Source organism: Theropithecus gelada, chromosome 10, assembly GCF_003255815.1.
Source record: "Theropithecus gelada isolate Dixy chromosome 10, Tgel_1.0, whole genome shotgun sequence".
In the NCBI taxonomy this organism is placed as follows: Eukaryota; Metazoa; Chordata; class Mammalia; order Primates; family Cercopithecidae; genus Theropithecus; species Theropithecus gelada.
In genome coordinates this window covers 68211417-68231517 of record NC_037678.1, presented here as the reverse complement: position 1 = coordinate 68231517, position 20101 = coordinate 68211417, and the positions used below count along the sequence as shown (strand labels likewise).

Below are 20101 nucleotides of genomic sequence, written 5' to 3'. Positions count from 1 at the left end.
CTTAGGGCTTAAGAGGTGTGTGTGTGTGCGCGCGCGCGTGCGTGTTTCAGGTTTCTGTTTCTAAACTGGTATGATTTGAAATAAATGCATAGGTAAGATAATAGATTTTTGGTAGCCAAAGGTCTGGAAATACCCATATGAACATTATCAGATTGTAGAAAGGAGAGGGGAAGACTTTTGTTTTTACACTTCAGTATTACTTGGATTTTTGCAATAAGCGTGTGTTACTCTTAACAGGAAAAAAAGTAACTGGTCATTGGTGACAGTATCTAAAAAAAGATATATATGAGTTTTCAGAAGTAGTCAGCAGATTTTTTCACTTGTCTTCAGAACTTGAGTTAATTTACTCTCTGGGCACATGGCTCATGCCTGTAATCCCAGCACTTTGGGAGGCTGAGGCGGGTGGATCATCTGAGGTCAGGAGTTTGAGACCAACCTGGCCAACATGGTGAAACCTTGTTTCTATTAAAAATATAAAAATTAACTGGGCCTGGTGGCCGGTGCCTGTAATCCTGTAAAGCTACTCAGGAGAGTTGGCTGAACCTGCGAGGCGGAGGTTGCAGTGACCTGAGATCATGCCATTGCATTCCAGGCTGGGCAATAAGACCGAAACTCCATCTCAATAATGAAAAAAAAGAACTTGAATTAATCTACTATTTACCTTTATATTATAGATATCACTAATAACCTACTGCAGCTAAATGTTAAAATGATTGTTATATAGAAGGTTAAAATAGTGAAAAAATGTCTTAAAATGTCTTAAAATGAAAACATCTGGTTAGTCCTTGTATTATATCCAGATGTGGAAGTGATTCTTTATTTTCAAGCACCAGTGATACTGTAGTAACTACAGCTTCAAGAAGTGTGGAATTGAATGCAAAGGGAAAAGAGGTTGAGACAGTTGGTAGTAGCTGGCTGTTTGCTTTCAGAATCAGTTTTGTTCATTTCCTAATGGAACTTCAATTATTGACATTAAAGGAAAAAGCCAATTGGCATCCTGCTATATAGGAGCAGAAAGCTTTTTAGTGGGAACTGGAGCTTTATTGAGGCCATTTAGAGAATTATGAATCATCCCCTTGATCTGATGTAAGTGTCAAAGGCCATTCCCCACCCTAGTCCTTGCCCATTTCTAATTTTATGTTCATAACCACCCTTTTATCAATTTTTTGGACGAGTTTCTTGAAACAACTTGCTTACCAGTCTTACCTGTACTGGAAAGATGCAAAACATTAAACTGTTCCTTTATCTTTTGACTTTGAAACCTGAAGTCTTTTGCAAAATAACAGACTAGATGGTTCTAAAACAGTTTTTAAAAATGTCACCCTAGATTTGACATCCATCAAATAACTGGGTAATAAAAATATGAGAGAACAATTTGATTGCTTAAAGGTAACAAAACTAATTGCAAAATTAGCATCAGATTTTCTTTGGATAGCTGTTGGATAAAATGGCTCTGGATAGTGTTTCGTCTGTTAACATAGCACAACTGGTTATGGGGTAAAGTACAGGAGAAAACATTTTTTTTTCCTTCATATTAGACATATTTTAAAAGGAATTATTTAAAGATAGTTTTCACTTTGTGACAGTTCTCATTTGCATTGCTGTATACCTAGCCTATACTATTTGTAGAATAGTGGGCATAAACATGTACGTATGTCTAAGCATTAATTTTTTTATGTTACATCTGGGATTTTCTGGCTTGATTGGGATATGAATTCATAAATGTGATAGTTTTGTGGGGGAACTGAGAGAACTTGGCATAAACAGGTTACTTACTGATCCTCTCTGGATATTTAAATGTGAGAATTCATTCTTACCACTCAATAAAGTAAAGGCATTATATCAACTTCTTCCTTTCCAGGTTCTTCTGTATTTTTTTCTAAGAGTAATTGATATATGCAGTACTATGCACACGCAATTTTGGTCAAATAATTAGTTTTATGTGGCAGGAAACCAAATGATCTATTCACTGTAGCTCAGTAACGTACCATCCTTCAAATATGAAGATGATCCTATTAACCACCTATAGTAGGACACAAAATTTGAGTAGTTTTTCTAGGTATTTATAGGTTGCCACTGAGAATGAGTTTCTGACGTTAACTGGGTCTCTCTGCAGCTACTGTTTTTCATTTCTCGGTTAGCCAGTTAGCTGTTATGTGTACCTTTGGCTATGAATCAAAACCAAACCTAACAAAACCACAAAAACCCCATCTACCCTCTGACCATGCCCATCTATGTTCTAAGTAATTGATATAAGCAACATTGTAAGTCAATAGTAGCATCATTAAAAATAAAATCATGGCCGGGTGTGGTGGCTCAGGTCTGTAATCTCAGCACTTTGGGAGGCCAAGGCCAGTGGATGACCTGAGGTCAGGAGTTTGACACCAGCCTGGCCAACATGGGGAAACCCCGTCTCTACTGAAAATACAAAATTAGCCGGGCGTGGTGGCGCACACCTGTAGTTCCAGCTACTCAGGAGGCTAAGGCAGGAGAATTGCTTGAACCTGGGAGGCGGAAGAGGTACAGTAAGCTGAAATTGCACCATTGCTCTCCAACCTGGGCAATAAGAGCGAGACTCTGTCTAAAAATAAATAAATAAATAAAATCACATGTTTTATATAAAGTATATAAAAATATAGATGTGTATAATAATAAAATATTATTAAATGTTACTATAACGTATTTTCTGTATGTGTGGTTTTGATTAGACCATGAACTCCTTTCTATGTCATGAGGGATTTGAATTACCTACAATGAAGGAGATGTCAAACGTAGAAGTGGTAGACAGTGTTTCAATGACTTTTTTCACCAATTATTTTACTTTATTGTTTCTTAGATAATGAGCCTCAGTCCCCAAGATCTGCGAAGACGTTTGTGGGTGATTTTTCCAGGAGAAGAAGGTTTAGATTATGGAGGTGTAGCAAGGTAGTGATAATATGAATACTCAGAACTTAGTTCCTTTCCTCCAAAGGTACCATTGCACTTCACTTGCAAGTATTATTTTCTCAATCTTATATTTTAGGAAAATGAAGTATGTCAAATTATTATACCTTTATTATACTATAGCTACAGAATTTCCAAAAACATTTAATTCAGCACTTTCTGTGTCATGTACAGCTGATTGATTTCACCCACATCACTCATTTAATCTTCAGGGTAACCTTGTGATAGAGAATTTTATAGGATAATGAAGAGGCTTAGAGACTCATCTAAGGCACATCATAAATCATAGAGCCTGGATGCAAGCTTTGTACCATCTAACCAGTAACCAGTGTTCAGTCTACCACCTCTCATATCTGTTCCATAGAAAACACAAGGCCTTATAATGATCAGGTCATTTTCCCGACCACAGATTACTGATACAGGTAATAGTTACTCAGTTTCCAACTGAGATTAGTATATTTGTCATGAAAATATAAAAAATTGTACAAAATAGGAGTTGAAAGTCTTAATTCTGCTTTCTTCATATTGGAGCTTGAAATCAAACCCTAGAAGATAGTCTCTAATGAGAATTGCTTTGCTTATTCCATAATAATATGTCACCCCAGGTTAAAAATTTGCATAGAGGTGGCATTGTGCAAAGACAAGGACTTTGGGGTCAAGCCCGGGTTTGAATCTTTTTCTACTCCCAATGTTGGGAGTGTGAGGTTGAGCAAATATTTTCATCTGTAAAATAAGAATAGTAATATCTACATTTCTAGGATTATTGTAAAGAGTAGAAATATTGTTTATTAATAACGACCTAGTTCAGAGCCTGTGTCTTTGTGTGCACACTAACTAGTGGCTACTTTTTAGTAGTTCTTATTTATATTATGTTTCTGAGTTTAAATAAAATTATTTCAAAATATATGATATAATCATAGATAAATAACAAATATGAGTAGAAATATGTAATTTTGTATAAATTAAAGGCAATCGAAGAGGAGAGCAATCATTTATTCCTAATAAGAAAATCAACTAGCAATATTAAAGTGTGTCACGAGATACACTTATCAGAAGAGGCCATTAACTAACAGGAAAAGAGATCCAGATTACAGGCTTATGCCACATGTATTACCCCAGATCACCCATGTTACATAGTTTTAGTAACCATAATCTTATGTTAATATTGGTTCGTATTTTCACAATATTTGACTTAGAGTCTCAGCATTTTTCTAATATGTGAGTGGCTGGAATTATGTGCTTTACTGCCTCTGTGAAATTTTCATATTGATTTAACGTGTAGGGAGTAGTGGCACTTGACGGGGATTATTATGGGACTTAGTAATAGATGGAATATTAGATTGATTTCAGCCACTCACATGGGTGAATGGTGAATTTTAAATTTGCCTATGAATAGTATTTCATTGATTCTAAGACCAGTATTTTCATGTTATAATATCTCTGAAATTAAGATATATCGCAGGTAAAATTAGGAAAATGTTTTCTTAGATTCTTTGAAATGTAATAATGTATATATTACCATCTACCAGAGATGGTGTATACTACCAACTCTGTGAAATAGATGTGAGTTTGAACAGAAGCAATAAAAATCAACATGAGATTAGAAAACTATCACTAGCTGAGGGGTATAGATCCCTGAGAACTTTATAACACTGTTCTTTGATTTGTTGACATGGTAACCTGCAAGATTTTTCATAGTAAATTTTCTTTTGATTTCAGAGAATGGTTCTTTCTTTTGTCACATGAAGTGTTGAACCCAATGTATTGCCTGTTTGAATATGCAGGGAAGGATAACTACTGCTTGCAGATAAACCCCGCTTCTTACATCAATCCAGATCACCTGAAATATTTTCGTTTTATTGGCAGATTTATTGCCATGGTAAGTGCAGGTCAAGAATTATGTTTACTTTGCTTACTCAGCAATACTAAATTTTCTCTTAGGTGCCATAACAGATCATACGAGAGAAAGGGAAGTGATTTTGTTTTGTTTTTTATTTTTGAGACAGAGTCTTGCTCTGTCACCCAGGCTGGAGTGCAGTGACACAATCTTGGCTCACTGCAACCTCTGCCTCCTGAGCTCAATCAGTCCTCCTGCCTCAGCCTCCCAAGTAGCTGGGATTACAGGTGTGCACCACCATACCCGGCTAATTTTTGTGTTTTTAGTAGAGATGGGGTTTTGCCATGTTGACCAGGCTGGTCTTGAATTCCTGACCTCAGGTAATCCACCCACCTCAGCCTCCCAAAGTGCTGGGATTACAGGTGTAAGCCACCGTGCCCAGCCAGGGAAGTGTTTTTTTGAGACAAAGTTTCACTTTTGTTGCCCGGGCTGGAGTGCAGTGGCGTGATCTTGGCTCACCACAACCTCCACCTCTCAGGTTCAAGCAATTCTCCTGCCTCAGCATCCTGAGTAGCTGGGATTACAAGGATGTGCCACCACGCCTGGCTAATTTTTGTGTTTTTAGTAGAGATGGGGTTTCTCCATGTTGGTCGTTATAGTCTTGAACTTCTGACCTCAGGTGATCCACCCACCTCGGCCTCCCAAATTGCTGGGATTACAGGCGTGAGCCACCATGCCCGACCCAGGGAAGTGTTTTTAAATGAAGAATTCATTTAACATATTCAAATAAAATGATTATTGTACAATTATTTTAAGCAGTCTTGTTTCCTTTTTTCATAGGCTCTGTTCCATGGGAAAATCATAGACACAAGTTTTTCTTTACCATTCTATAAGCGTATCTTGAGCAAACCAGTTGGACTCAAGGATTTAGAATCTATTGATCCAGAATTTTACAATTCTCTCATCTGGGTTAAGTAAGTTTCTTTTTCCATGTAATTTATTAAAATATAGTTTATATGCATTCCGTGTAGTATTGATAACCTATGCAAACTGTAAGCACATAAGTGGTTTATTGTATTTAAATGATCTATATATCAAACCTGCCTTTTTATTCAATATGATAAATTTTACAAAAATATACCGAAGATCTTTGGCAATAATATGATGACCTTAGAATAGAATCTTATTTCTTCTTATTTTGATGTTATAACTTAATTATTTAAGAACATGGGCCTTTAGTTAAAGACTTATAAATTATGATTGAATTGGTGGATATAACAGAGAGTGCTAATTTCATTTGTGCAGAGAAAACAATATTGAGGAATGTGGTTTGGAAATGTACTTCTCCGTTGACAAAGAAATTCTAGGTGAAATTAAGAGTCATGATCTGAAACCTAATGGTGGCAATATTCTTGTAACAGAAGAAAATAAAGAGGAATACATCAGGTGAGAGTGCTCCTTTTCACATTTCACTTTTTGTTTGACTACAGCGTATTGATAATTGCTTACTAATACTAATGGAGAGTTATCTCCAAAAATAATATTTGTCTTTGTACTAATCAATATCCTATGTAGGCAGTCATTTTTCATTTCTAAAAAGTTTTTTTTTCAAAAAGTGTTTTTAAAAGAGTTTAAGGATAAAAGTCATGCAGGATTACTCTTTTAAATATCAATTCTGTAACTACGCTGTATAACAAGTCATTAAAAAGAATCTCAAATATATATGCAGATATTTTCACAGGGAATATTGTAAGGTGTATTAATCCACTTTCCCGCTGCTGATAAAGACATACCCAAGACTAGCCAATTTACAAAAGAAAGAGGTTTAATGGACTTACAGTTTCACGAGGCTGGGGAGGCCTCACACTCACGGTGGAAGGCAAGGAGGGGCAAGTCACATCTTACATGGATGGCAGCAGGCAAAGAGAGAGCTTGTACAGGGAAACTCCTGTTTTTAAAACCTCATCATTGGCCGGGCACGGTGGCTCACGCCTGTAATCCCAGCACTTTGGAAGACCAAAGCAGGCAGATCACGAAGTCAGGAGATTGACACCATCCTGGCCAATATGGTGAAACCCCATCTCTACTAAAAATACAAAAATTAGCTGGGTGTGGTGGCATGTGCCAGTAATCCCAGCTACTAGGGAGGCAGAGGCAGGAGAATGGCTTGAACCCAGGAGGCGGAGTTTGCAGTGAGCCAAGATAGCACCACTGCACTCCAGCCTGATGACAGAGCGAGACTCCGTCTAAAAAAAAAAAAAATGACCATATCATATCTTGTGAGACATATTCACTGTCATGCAAACAGCATGGGAAAGACCCACCCCCATGATTCAGTTATCTCCCACTGATTCTCTCTCACAACACGTGGGAATTATGGGAGCTACAAGATGAGATTTGGGTGAGGACACAGAGCCAAACCATATCATTCTGCCCCTGGCGCCTCCCAAATCTCATGTGTTCACATTTCAAAACTAATCATGCCTTCTCAACAGTCCCCCAAAGTCTTAACTCATTTCAGCATTAACTCAAAAGTCCACAGTCCAAAGTCTCATCTGGGACAAGGAAGTCCCTTCCACCTATGAGCCTGTAAAATTAAAAGCAACTTTGTTACTTCTTACATATACTGGGGGATAACAGGCATTGGGTAAATACAGCCATTCCAAATGGGAGAAATTGACCAAAACAAAGGAGCTGCATGTAATATCCTATGTACAGGCCTCATGCAGATTTGAAATCCAGCAGGGCAGTCAAATCTTCAAGCTCCAAAATGATCTCTTTTGACTCCATGTCTTACATGCACGTCACCCTGATGTAAGAGGTAGCCTCCCATGGCATTGGCAACATTGCCCTTGTGGCTTTGCAGGGTATAGCCTCCCACCAGCTGCTTTCATGGGCTGGCGTTGAGTGTCTGTGGTTTTTCCAGTCTCATGATCCAAGCTGTTGGTGGATATACCATTCTGGGGTCTGGAGGACGGTTGCCCCCTTCTCACAACTCCACTTGGCAGTGCCCCAGTAGGGACTCTGTATGGGCCTCCAACTTCACATTTCCCCTTCGCACTGTCCTAGCAGAGGTTCTCTGTGAGTGCTCTGCCCCTGCAGCAGAATTTTGCTTGGGCATCTAGGCGTTTCCGTATGCCTTCTGAAATCTAGATGGAGGTTCCCAAACCTCAATTTTTGCCTTCTGTGCACCCTCAGGCTCAACACCATGTGGAAGCTGCTAAGTCTTGGGGCTTCCACCCTCTGAAGCAACAGCCTGGGCTGTACCTTGGTCGCTTTTAGTCACACTGGAGCGGCTTGGAAACAGGGCACCAAGTCCCCAGAGGGCACACAGCATGGGGACCCTGGGCCCGGCCCACAAAACCATTTTTTCCTCCTAGGCCTACAGGCTTGTGATAGGAGGGGCTGCCATGACGACCTCTGACGTGCCCTGTAGACATTTTCCCCAGTGTTTTGGGGATTAACATTCGGGTCCTCATTACTTATACAAATTTCTGCAGCCAGCTTGAATTTCTCCTCAGAAAATGAGATTTTCTTTTCTATTGCGTTGTCAGGCTGCAAATTTTCCAAACTTTTATGCCCTGCTTCCCTTACAAAACTGAATGCCTTTAACAGCACCAAGTCTCCTATTGAATGCTTTGCTGTGTAGAAATTTATTCCACCAGATACCCTAAATCATCTCTCTCAAGTACAAAGTTCCACCAGCCTCTAGCACAGGGGCAAAATGCTGCCAGTCTCTTTGCTAAAACATACCGAGAGTCACCTTTGCTCTGTTTCCCAAAAAGTTTCTCATTTTCATCTGAGAACACCTCAGCCTGAACTTTTTTGTCCATATTGCCGTCAGCATTTTGGTCAAAGCTATTCAACAAGTCTGTAGGAAGTTCCAAACTTTCCCACGTTTTCCTGTCTTCTTCTGAGCCATCCAAACTGTTCCACCTCTGCCTGCTACCCTCCTGAGTAGCTGGGACTGTACTAAAGTTGCATCCACGTTTTCAGGTATCTTCAGCAGCACCCTGCTCCTGGTAACAATTTACTGTTATCACGCTGCTGATAAGATGTACCCGAGAGTGGACCATTTACAAAAGAAAGAGTTTTAATGGACTTACAGTTCCACATGGCTGGGGAGGCCTCATAATCATGGTGGAAGGCAAGAAGGAGCAAGTCATATCTTACATGAATGGCAGCAGGCAAAGAGAGAGCTTGTCCTGGGAAACTCTCATTTTAAAACCATTAGATCTTGTGAGACTTATTCACTATAATGAGAACAACACGGGAAAGACCTGTCCCCATGATTCAGTTATCTCCCACTGGTTCTCTCCCATAACACATGGGAATTATGGGAGCTACAAGATGAGATTTGGGTGGGGACACAGAGCCAAACCATATCATAAGGTTGGGTAAAATTATAATTAAAATGAAGTTTTATAGTATATCCTTTCTAATTATTTCCATTGGTTCATATTTCTAGTCTCAAGAGCTAATAGTTCATTCATACCTTCTCAATAGCAATTCTTTCCAGTCAGGGTTAAATTTTGCATATCTACTTCTTAAGTTCCAGGTTCTGCATTTCTTGCCTGGGTTTTCCCTCCATGATTGAAAGTACACTGTTTAACACAGTGAACAGTCATTATTTGTTGGAAAACAATCTATCCTTTTAAAAGTTTATTTTGAAATATCCTTTTAAAATGTAGTCAGTTTGTTTTTGTCATTCTCCAGTTTTTTTGTTATGATATGTCTAGATTTTTTTATGACATATATAGCATTCCAGAGAGGTAATGATTCAAGATTCCAAGTAACCAAGGATGTACTATGTTCCTCAATAGTTTTGTTGCTGGTAATATAACATTTTAAGATAATGGGCAGCTAAAAAGATTTTTAGTATCTGCTTCAATAATGGCTTGCTTAAAATTTCAGAGTTTGGGGGGTTTTTAGTATTTTTTAAGAAGTATAATTTCCTTAGAGTAAAATGCACTGATCTTAAGTGTACATGTTGAATTTTGACAAATATATGTATCAGCCCAAATGTGAGCATTTTATGGATAGAAGTTGTGCTAGATCACTCATTTAATTACCAATTCTGTAAACACTATTCCATATAGCACCATGTCCATGTAAACATGACCCAAATTGTGGAACTTTTTTTTTCTATTCTGGACCCCATAAGGGGCCAATATACACCTCCCTTCTCCCAGCCCCAGAGGTAGGTAACCATTTCTATTTAGTTCTATTTCTATAACTGTTTCTGATCTTAAATTTCCTAAAATGGAATCATAGAGTATGTAGTCTTATATCTAGCTTTTAGTGTCTGATTTTTTCTTTTATTTGGTGTTTGTGAGATTCAGCCATATTGTTTATATCAGTATTTTATTCCTTTTTATTGCTGAGAAATATCCCATGCTGTTTATATCTCAAAATTTGTTTATCCATTCTGTTAGTGATAAATGTTTTGGTTGTTTCCCAGTCTGGGGCTATTATGAGTAAAGCTGCTATAAACATTCTTGTGGTGTCTTTTTGTGGACATATTTTTCTTTAGTAAATACCTAGGAGTGAAATCGCTGGGAAGGTGTTTGACTTTATTAGAAACTGCCAAAGTTTCCCAAAGTGTTTTTGCCATTTTACAGTCCTACTAGCAATATTTGAAAGTTGCCTCACGTTCTTGCCAATTCATCATTGTCAGTAGTATTTCGTGGTTTTAATTTCCATTTTTTCCTTGACTAATAGCGTTGAGTACGTTTTTCTGTGCATATTCATCATTTGTAGCTCTTCTTTTCTGATGTGTATATCCAAATCTTTTATGCATTCTAAAATTGGGTTGTCTTTTTATTTGTGATTGTAGGAGTTCTTAAATATTTCAGATCATTGATTTTAGAAACTTTTCTGTTTCCCTTCTTCCCTCCCTCTCCCTCCGTCATCTTACCTTTTCCTCCTGAGTAGCTGGAACTGTAGGCACAAGCCACCGTGCCCAGCAAATTTTTTGGTGGTTTTTATTTTTGTAGAAATGTGGTCTTGCTATTTTGCACAGGCTGGTCTCAGACTCCTTGCCTCAAGCTGTCCTCCCACATTCTGTTTTCTAATATAAGGACTTAAAGCTGCAGATTTCCAACTAAGTATTTATGTATCCTCACAATTTATTTATTTATTTATTTTTTTGAGATGGAGTCTCACTCTGTTGCCCAGGTTGGAGTGTAGTGGTAGAGTCATGGCTCACTGTAGCCTCAACCTCCTGAGCTCCAGATATCCTCCTACCTCAGCCTCCCAAGTAGCTGGAACCACAGGCATGTGCTGCCATGCCTGGCTAACTTATTTATTTATTGTAGGAGATGGGTCTCAATATGTTGCCCAGGCTGGTCTCAAACTCCTGGATTCAAACAATCCTCCCACCTTTGTCTCCCAAAGTGCTGGAATTATAGGCATGAGCCACCTCATCCAGCCCACAAATTTTTTTTTTTTTGAATTAAAAATTATGTGTATTTGGAAAATATATATTTTTTAATTTATTTATTATTATTATACTTTAAGTTGTAGGGTACATGTGCATAACGTGCAGGTTTGTTACATATGTATACTTGTGCCATGTTGGTGTGCTGCACCCATCAACTCGTCATTTACATCAGGTATAACTCCCAATGCAATCCCTCCCCCCTACCCCCTCCCCATGATAGGCCCCGGTGTGTGATGTTCCCCTTCCTGAGTCCAAGTGATCTCATTGGTGATCTCATTGTTCAGTTCCCACCTATGAGTGAGAACATGCGGTGTTTGGTTTTCTGTTCTTGTGATAGTTTGCTAAGAATGATGGTTTCCAGCTGCATCCATGTCCCTACAAAGGACACAAACTCATCCTTTTTTATCAGCCCACAAATTTTTTGTTGTTGTTGTTGTTGTTTTCCCTGCGACGGAGTCTTGCTCTGTCATCCAGGCTGGAGTGCAGAGGTACAATCTTGGCTTACTTTAACTTCCATCTCCTGGGTTCAAGCGATTCTCTTGCCTCAGCCTCCCAAGCAGCTGTGATTACAGGCACCCGCCACCGCACCTGGCTAATTTTTGTATTTTTAATAGAGACAAGGTTTCGCCATGTTGGCCAGGCTGGTCTTGAGCTCTTGAACTCAGGTGATCCGCCTGCCTCAGCCTCCCAGAGTGCCTGGATTACAGGCGTGAGCTGCTGTGCCCAGCCACAAATTTTGGAATGTTGTGTTTTTTCACTACTTTATTTTATTTGTATTTATTTATTTATTATGTTTTATTTTTATTATTTTTTTGAGACAGGGTCTCATTTTGTCACCCAGGCTGGAGTGCAGTGGCGAAATCTTGGCTCACTGCAGTCTCCACTTCTGGAAGTTCAAGCAATCCTCTTGCCTCAGCCCTCAAGCAGTTGGGACTGCAGGCATGTGCCACCACACCCACATGGCGAGATGTTTCACCATGTTGCCCAGGGTGGTCTTGAACTCCTGCGCCCAAGGGATCCACCTGCCTCAGCCTCCCACGGTGCTGGGATTACAGATGTAATCACACTCCCAGCCACTCTCATTGTATTTAGAAGTATTTCTTAAGTCTAATTATTTTTATCCTGATAATCTCTATAATTGGAGTGTTCAGTACATTTATGTTAATTTTATTGCTGATTTGGTTGGACTTTTGTCTAACCATTGCTATTTGTTTTGCTATTTGTCTCACCTTGCTATTTGTTTCTTGTTTTTCCCAACTTTGTTCTTTCTTGCTTTCTTTGAATTAATAAAGCAATTTTTACTTTCTTTTTTAGCTCTTCTGTTGGGTTTTTAGCTATACCTCTTTGTTTAATTTTAGTGGTTACTGTACTGATTATGATAATATGCATCTGTAACATCCCTGTTGACCCAAACACTACTTCTTGCACAATATAAGAAGCTCATAGGCCAAGTGCCGTGGCTCACTCCTGTAATTTCAGAACTTTGGGAGGCTAAGGCTGGTGGATTGCCTGAGGTCAGGAGTTCAAGAGCAGCCTGGCCAACATGGTGGAACCCCGTCTCCACTAAAAAGAAAAAAAATACAAAAAAACTAGCCAGGCGAGGTGGCGGGCACCTGTAGTCCCAGCTACTCGGGAGGCTGAGGCAGGAGAATGACGTAAACCCGGGAGGCAGAGCTAGCAGTGAGCTGAGATCCAGCCACGGCACTCCAGCCTGGGCGACAAAGCAAGACTCTGTCTCAAAAAAAAAAAAAAAAAAAAAAATATATATATATATATATATATATACACACACACACACACACACACACACAAATTAGCCTGGCGTGGTAGTAGGCACCTGTAATCCCAGCTACTTGGGAGGCTGAGGCAGGATAATCACTTGAACCCAGGAGGCGGAGGTTGCAGTAAGCTGAGATTATGCCATTGCACTCCAGCCTAGGGGACAGGAGTGAGACTTCGTCTCAAGAAAAAGAAAAGAAGCTCATAATAATATAATTCCATTTACCTCACTCCAGCTGTTGGTGCTGTTGTTGTCATATATTATTTCTACATGTTACAAATATAATACTTTGTTACTGTTACTCTTGCTTTAATTTTTAACCATTTTCAAAAATATTCTTATATTTACTCACATTACTATTTCTGGTTCTCCTTATTTCTTTCCTCAGATTCTTTTTTTTTTTTTTTTTTTAAATATAAGATCATTTCCCTTTGGCTTAAAAAAAAAAAAACCTTTATTTACCGTTTCACTTCATGTGCATCTCCTGGCATTACATTTTTTCAGCTTTTATATGAAAACATCTTTATTTCACTTTCATTTTTTGAAGGATATTGTCACTAGATTTAGAATTCTAGGTTTATAAATAATGATGCGGTCATGTTTTTATGCTTTATGTTTTAAAAAATAATCCTCATGTTGTAGAGACATATACTGAAGTATCTGTTCAAAATGAAATTGTTTGGGCCGGACATGGTGGCTCACGCCTGTAATCCCAGCACTTTGGGAGAAGGCAGGCGGATCACTTGAGGTCAGGAGTTCAAGACCAGCCTGGCCAACGTGATGAAACCCCCATCTCTACTAAAAATACAAAAATTAGTTGGGCGTGGTGGCGCACACCTTTGTAATGCCAGCTACTCGGGAGGCTGATACCTGGAACCGATTGAACCTGGAAGGTGGAGGCTGCAGTGAGCCCAGATTGTATCGTTGCACTCCAGCCTGGGCGACAGAATGCGACCCTGTCTCAAAAAACAAAAACAAAATAAAAGAAAATAAATTATATGGCTTGGCCATGGTGGCACACGCTTGTAATCCTAGCAGTTTGGGTGGCCGAGGCAGGAAGATCACATGAGGCCAGGTGTTTAAAACCAACCTTGGCAACACAGAGAGACCCTGTACACACGAAACCAAAAGTTAGCCAGGCGTGGTGTTGCACACCTATATTCCCAGCTACTCAGGAGGCCGAGGTAGGAGGATTGCTTGAGCCCAGGAGGTCAAGACTGCAGTGAGCCAAGATTGTGCCACTGTGCTTCAGCTCAAGTGACAGAGTGAGACCTCATCTCAAATAAAAGAAATGAAATTATGTGATATCTAGGGTATGAATAGGGACATAAATGAAATAGATGGGCATTGTGATGAAGCTTGGACATGTGTACAGGGGGTTCATTATATTCTACTTTTGAATATATTTTAAGTTTTTTGTAATTTTTTAAAATTTATTTTTATACTCAGAATTTAAAGATAAGATCTAAACTTCCTGATAGGTTTTTTTTATATTTGTTTGCCAGAATGGTAGCTGAATGGAGGTTGTCTCGAGGTGTTGAAGAACAGACACAAGCTTTCTTTGAGGGCTTTAATGAAATTCTTCCCCAGCAATATGTGCAATACTTTGATGCAAAGGAATTAGAGGTAATGAGTTTTCCTTCATTCCCCTGTACCATGCTAGTAAATAATGCCTTCGGTTGTCTGCTTTTAACTCACTTTCCCATCTTTCCTGTTACTGTAATACTTTTTATACTGGCGCAAAATGTTTTGAAACATCCCCAGTGGTTAAAGAAAATAGTATTACCCCCGCAAAAGTACAAATATTAGAGCTTCTCTACAATTGAGTGACTTACTTCCCTGAATATGTATATATATGACACCGTGCTTGGAACCTTGCCTTCATGAGCAATGTAGATATAATTCTTGATGTATAGTTGATAAGTCAAAGCCTACTGATTGTTTTTCTAAAACTTTGCTTAATCTTCGTCTTTCCTTGTTTATGTCCAGCTGTTTTTGTACAGTGACCTAAGGAAACAATTTGTCTTTTTCATCCCTAAAGGTCCTTTTATGTGGAATGCAAGAGATTGATTTGAATGACTGGCAAAGACATGCCATCTACCGTCATTATACGAGGACCAGCAAACAAATCATGTGGTTTTGGCAGGTTTGTTTTTAAATTTATTTCTATTAGTTGACACAGCATAATTTTTTAGAATTTGCTTACCACATATGGAAATGAGTCACAGCTCAAAATGTACCAGTGTATATAGACCCCTTAGTCCATCATATGCATTATAATAAATGAATACAGATTATAACAGCATCCTTTTAAGACTATTGCCAAGTAAGCCACACATACCTTGCATCTTTGTCCAGAGTAGAGTGTAAGACAATTCCAGATGATAAAATTTACCTACATTTTATTTAAATGGTTTTGAGGTTTTATAGGACTGCCTGTAATATGTTTTTGTTTTTTGTTTTTTTTTTTATATCATTTATACTTCATTAATTATATAATGTTCAGAAGGCAAAATTTAAGAGACGTGATTTAGGATCATAATGGTACCTCTCTAAAAATGTCTGCCGTAACCATAGTAAATGATGTTCAACATCATTAATCGTTAGAGAAATGCAAATCAAAACCACAATGAGGCTGGGTGCTGTGGCGCACACCTGTAATCCCAGCACTTTGGGAGGCCGAGGCGGGTGGATCACGAGGTCAGGAGATCAAGACCATCCTGGCTAACATGACGAAATTAGCCAGGCGTGGTGGCGCATGCCTGTAATCTCAGCTACTTGGGAGGCCGAGGCAGGAGAATCACTTGAACCCAGGAGGCAGAGGTTGCAGTGAGCCAAGATCACACTACTGCTCTCCAGCCTAGGCGACAGAGTGAGACTCCATCTCAAAAACAAAAATGAAAACAACACAATGAGATATCACATCATACTTAGTATTATTTTTAAAGTGGAGAAAACAACCATTGCCAAGGGTGCATTGCTGGTGATAGTGTGAAATACCACACCACTGTGGAAATAGTTTGGTGGTTCCTCAAAAAGTTAAACATAGAATTAACATAAGATCCAGGAATTCCAACCCTTGGTATACAGCCCAAAAAATTGAAAGCAGAGACTCAAACAGATACTTGTATACCAGTATTCATCATCCATTTACCCACACAAAATGTGGTATATACATATACAGATGCTCCTGGACTTGTAAAGGAGTTTTATCCTGTACATCCATCATAAGTCAAAAATATCTTGAGTTGAATATTATTCAGTGCTAAAAAATAATGAGATTTTTGGTATGTGCTACAGATAAGCAAAGTAAGCCAGACACAAATGGACAAATATTGTATAATTCCACTTACATGAGGTTACTAGAATGGGCAAATTCATAGAGGCAGAAAGTAGAATATGGGTTACCAGAAGCTGCAGGGAACAAAAATGGGAAGTTGTGTTTAATGTATACATAGTTTTTACTTGGGATGATGAAAAAGTTGGAAATAGTGTTGATGGTTGCACAACAGTGTGAATGTACTTAATGTTATTAAATTACACTCAAAATGGTTAAAATCAAGAATTTATGTCATGTATATTTTACAACAATTTAAAAAATTAAATTTAAAAATCTGCTATACATGTAAAGAAATTCATATGAGAAACTTAAAGATAAACTGAGCTTCTGTTACAAGTAAGGTTACAATTGTAGGATAATTGATAATAGTACAATAGGATAAAAATTATTCCTTACAAAAAAGTTTTTGGTTGAGGCAAAACAGTTATACTACAGGCTAGAAACATTCTCTAGAAACCTTTTGTTTTGAGTCAGAATTGTATGAAATAAAAACCACATGATTCTAGCTATGTGTAGCTGTACCAAAACCTAAAGAACATTGAGAAGAGGAGGTTATTGGGATATATCCTGCTTCAGAATTCTGTGAATTTCATTAAAGTTGTTTATTAAACCAAAAAGTCTATACTGACTCAAGGTCTCTATCCTGTGTAGCCACATGAATATCCTATAGGACAGGCAGATCTGGGGCTGGGGGGTGGTGGTGGGATGGGGAGTCACAGGAAGGGCTGCCCTAGAAGAGCTAATCTTAAAACTTCATGAGTAAGGAGCTCTTGGTCTCAGTCCATCTTACTTTTTATATATCCCTTTAAGTATATTGTCCTAAGAGTTATATAAGGAAAGGTTGCTGGGGCTTTGATAAACATGGAAATGGTCCTCCATCCATAGTGTTGGGTTAAGTAATTATCTAATGCAGTGGACACCAGGGGTTCCTTTAAGATTTGAAATGAGCTAGATACAGTGGCTTGCTCCTATAGTCCCAAATACTCTGGAGACTGAGGCGGGAGGATTGCCTGCTGCCCAGGAGTTAGAGGCTGCAATGAGCTATGATTGTACCACTGCACCCCAGCCTGGGCCACAGAACAAGACCTCACCTCTAAAAAGAGTAAAAGATCTGAAATCATTATTTTTCTTTCTTATTTAGTGTGCCGAATGTAACATATGACATATATATCTCTTTAAATATACTTTTAACAGTTTGTTAAAGAAATTGATAATGAGAAGAGAATGAGACTTCTACAGTTTGTTACTGGAACCTGCCGATTGCCACTAGGAGGATTTGCTGATCTCATGGGTATGTATACAGGATCACTTTTCCTATACAGAAAACTGTTTATCATGCTGCTTTACATGAATGTGTATACAGCATATCAGAAGCAACAAAGACAAGGATAACCATTTTCTTAACTATTCCCAGTTAGCGTGGATTTGTATAACCTTTAAAATAAGTTTTAGTCCTTACCTCTAGAAATTTTTAACCCTCAAGCTAGAACCCACAGCTAACTCATTAGGACAGCAGTCTTCTGTATGTAAATCTCTTCATTTAGTGATTTGCCAAACATGTGTCTCTTATGAGTCAATCATTATTGGTTGTATTATTTAACAATGTGAGAAGATCATTGTATAATACAATAGTGGATTGTAGTTTCTGTATTGTGTTTAAAACTACTCTTCCCTGGGAGACAGGGAGTTCTTTGAGATATGGATTCATATCTTCTTCATCTTTTTATTTTTTGCCCCTGGCAAAGTGCCTGTTACACAGCAATCTGCTGCTTAAAATGAATATTGAGATGAGTGACTGTGGCAATATTTACTTTGTTACCAAACAATAAATTATTAAAGTAAATTCAAGTATTTCCTTAATACCAACATTATCCCAAGTACCATAGGAAGATACACAGAGAAGTTATGATCCCTAAGCCTACTTCAGGTGAAGCAGAGTTAAAATTAGGAGAACTAAGCAGGTAATTTTGAATACAGAGCATGGAACCAGTTTAGAAAAGACTTTAAACCAGATCAAAAGAATTTGGTTATTACTGTGAGGGTATTGGAAGCTGTGGAACTTTTTGAAGAGAGGAAAACTTGCTCAAGCTGCGTTTAGGAAGATTTGATAGGAAGATACAGGGTGGATTAAAAGATGGTGAGGGCCTAGAGATAAGAAGAAATCGTTGCAGCAATGATGAGAACCTGATCTCAGGAGACGGAAATAGAAAAGAGAGGGTAGATGCTAGAGAAAGTTCCAAAGGTAGAAACAGGTAGAGAGCTTAATAGAAAATAAAGTGTAAGAGAGGGGTATCAGCAATAATTGTCATGTTATAGAACATGGAACAATGGAGAAGTCAGGAAGTATAAAGAGTATGCATGGTTGTAGATGTTGGGGGAGGATGCTGAACAGCTTAGAACCTGCTGAATTTAAGGTAACTGCCAGAAAACCAAGTAGAAAACACCAGGGGAGCAGCTGTAGAGGTAACAATATATGAGTTAGAGTTAAGAGGAAACAGAAGAAGTTGAATCATCAGAGCAGTGACATTTGATGCTGTGAGAATGTGTGGTCTCGGGCAGAAATAGAATACAGAGAGGAGTAGAAGGCTAATGCCTAGAACCATCTGCATGTAGGAATAAGACAGAAGGAAATAGCCTAGGCCAGGCACAGCCTTACGCCTGTAATCCCAGCACTTTTGGAGGCCGAGGTGGGTGGATCGCTTGAGCTCAGGAGTTTGAGAACAGCTGGGGCGACGTGGTGAAACCCCGTCTCTACTAAAAATACAAAAATTAGCTGGGTGTGGTGACGCACACTTGTAGCCCCAGCTACTCAGGAGGCTGCGGCAGGAGAATCGCTTGAACCTGGGAGGAGGCAGAGGTTGCAGTGAACTGAGATCACACCACTGCACTCCAGCCTGGCGACAGAGTGAGACTTCATCTTAAAGGAAAAGAAAAGATGGAATTAGCCTGGAACCCAATTTAAAGGAGAGACCAGAGAATGAGAAGAAGAAAGAAATAGCATACTGTCTGAGAAGCAAGTAGAAGTGCTGCAGAGCACTTCTTCAGTGCTGCAGAGAGGTCTCAGAAGGGTGACTTCTAGGAAAGTTTTTGTTAGAAGACAGAAACAGTGAGATTGTAGTTTGGAGAATTTTAGAGGCTATCTAGTTTATTTTGTTTGTTTTAGTTTCAAATCTTTATTCTTTTTTACTTTTTAAATTGTTCTTAATTGACAAAATTGTACATATTTAGGGGTACAGTTTTTATTTTGATACATGTATACAATATGTAATGATCAAGTCGGGGTAATTAGCATATCCATCACCTCAAACATTTATCAATTCTTTCTGTTGCGAACATTCAAAACTCACTTTTCTAACTCTTTATAAACATACAGGCCAGGCACAGTGGTTCACACCTGTAATCCCAGCACTTCGGGAGGCTGAGACAGGAGGAACACACAAGCCCAGGGGTTTGAGACAAGACTGGGCAATATAGGGAGACCCTGTCTCTACAGAAAATTTAGAAATTAGCTGAGCATGGTGGTACACGCCTATAGTCCCTTCTATTCAGGAGGTTGAGGTGGGAAGATCACTTGAGCCTTGGAGGTGAAGGTTGCAGTGAGCCAAGGTCATGCCACTGCACTCCAGTCTCAGTGACAGAGTGAGAGTGAGACCCTATCTTAAAAATACATACACTGGACGTGGTGGCTCACGCATGTAATCCCAGCACTTTGGGAGGCCAAGGCAGGCGGATCACCTGAGGTCAGGAGTTCAAGACCAG

General features: G+C 38.9%; 1 protein-coding gene across 3 annotated transcripts in view; it reads left to right on the top strand.

Annotated features, from left to right (window-relative positions):
• The window catches only part of ITCH (itchy E3 ubiquitin protein ligase), a 139229-nt gene that overhangs the window by 109035 nt on the left and 10093 nt on the right, over positions 1 to 20101 (top strand). For all 3 annotated transcript variants that reach the window (XM_025399430.1, XM_025399428.1, XM_025399431.1), the window contains 7 exons: positions 2837 to 2925; positions 4663 to 4822; positions 5621 to 5754; positions 6086 to 6226; positions 14508 to 14628; positions 15044 to 15148; positions 17537 to 17633. In XM_025399430.1, coding sequence (XP_025255215.1) covers positions 2837 to 2925; positions 4663 to 4822; positions 5621 to 5754; positions 6086 to 6226; positions 14508 to 14628; positions 15044 to 15148; positions 17537 to 17633 — 847 coding nt within the window. The remainder of the gene's footprint in view (positions 1 to 2836; positions 2926 to 4662; positions 4823 to 5620; positions 5755 to 6085; positions 6227 to 14507; positions 14629 to 15043; positions 15149 to 17536; positions 17634 to 20101) is intronic.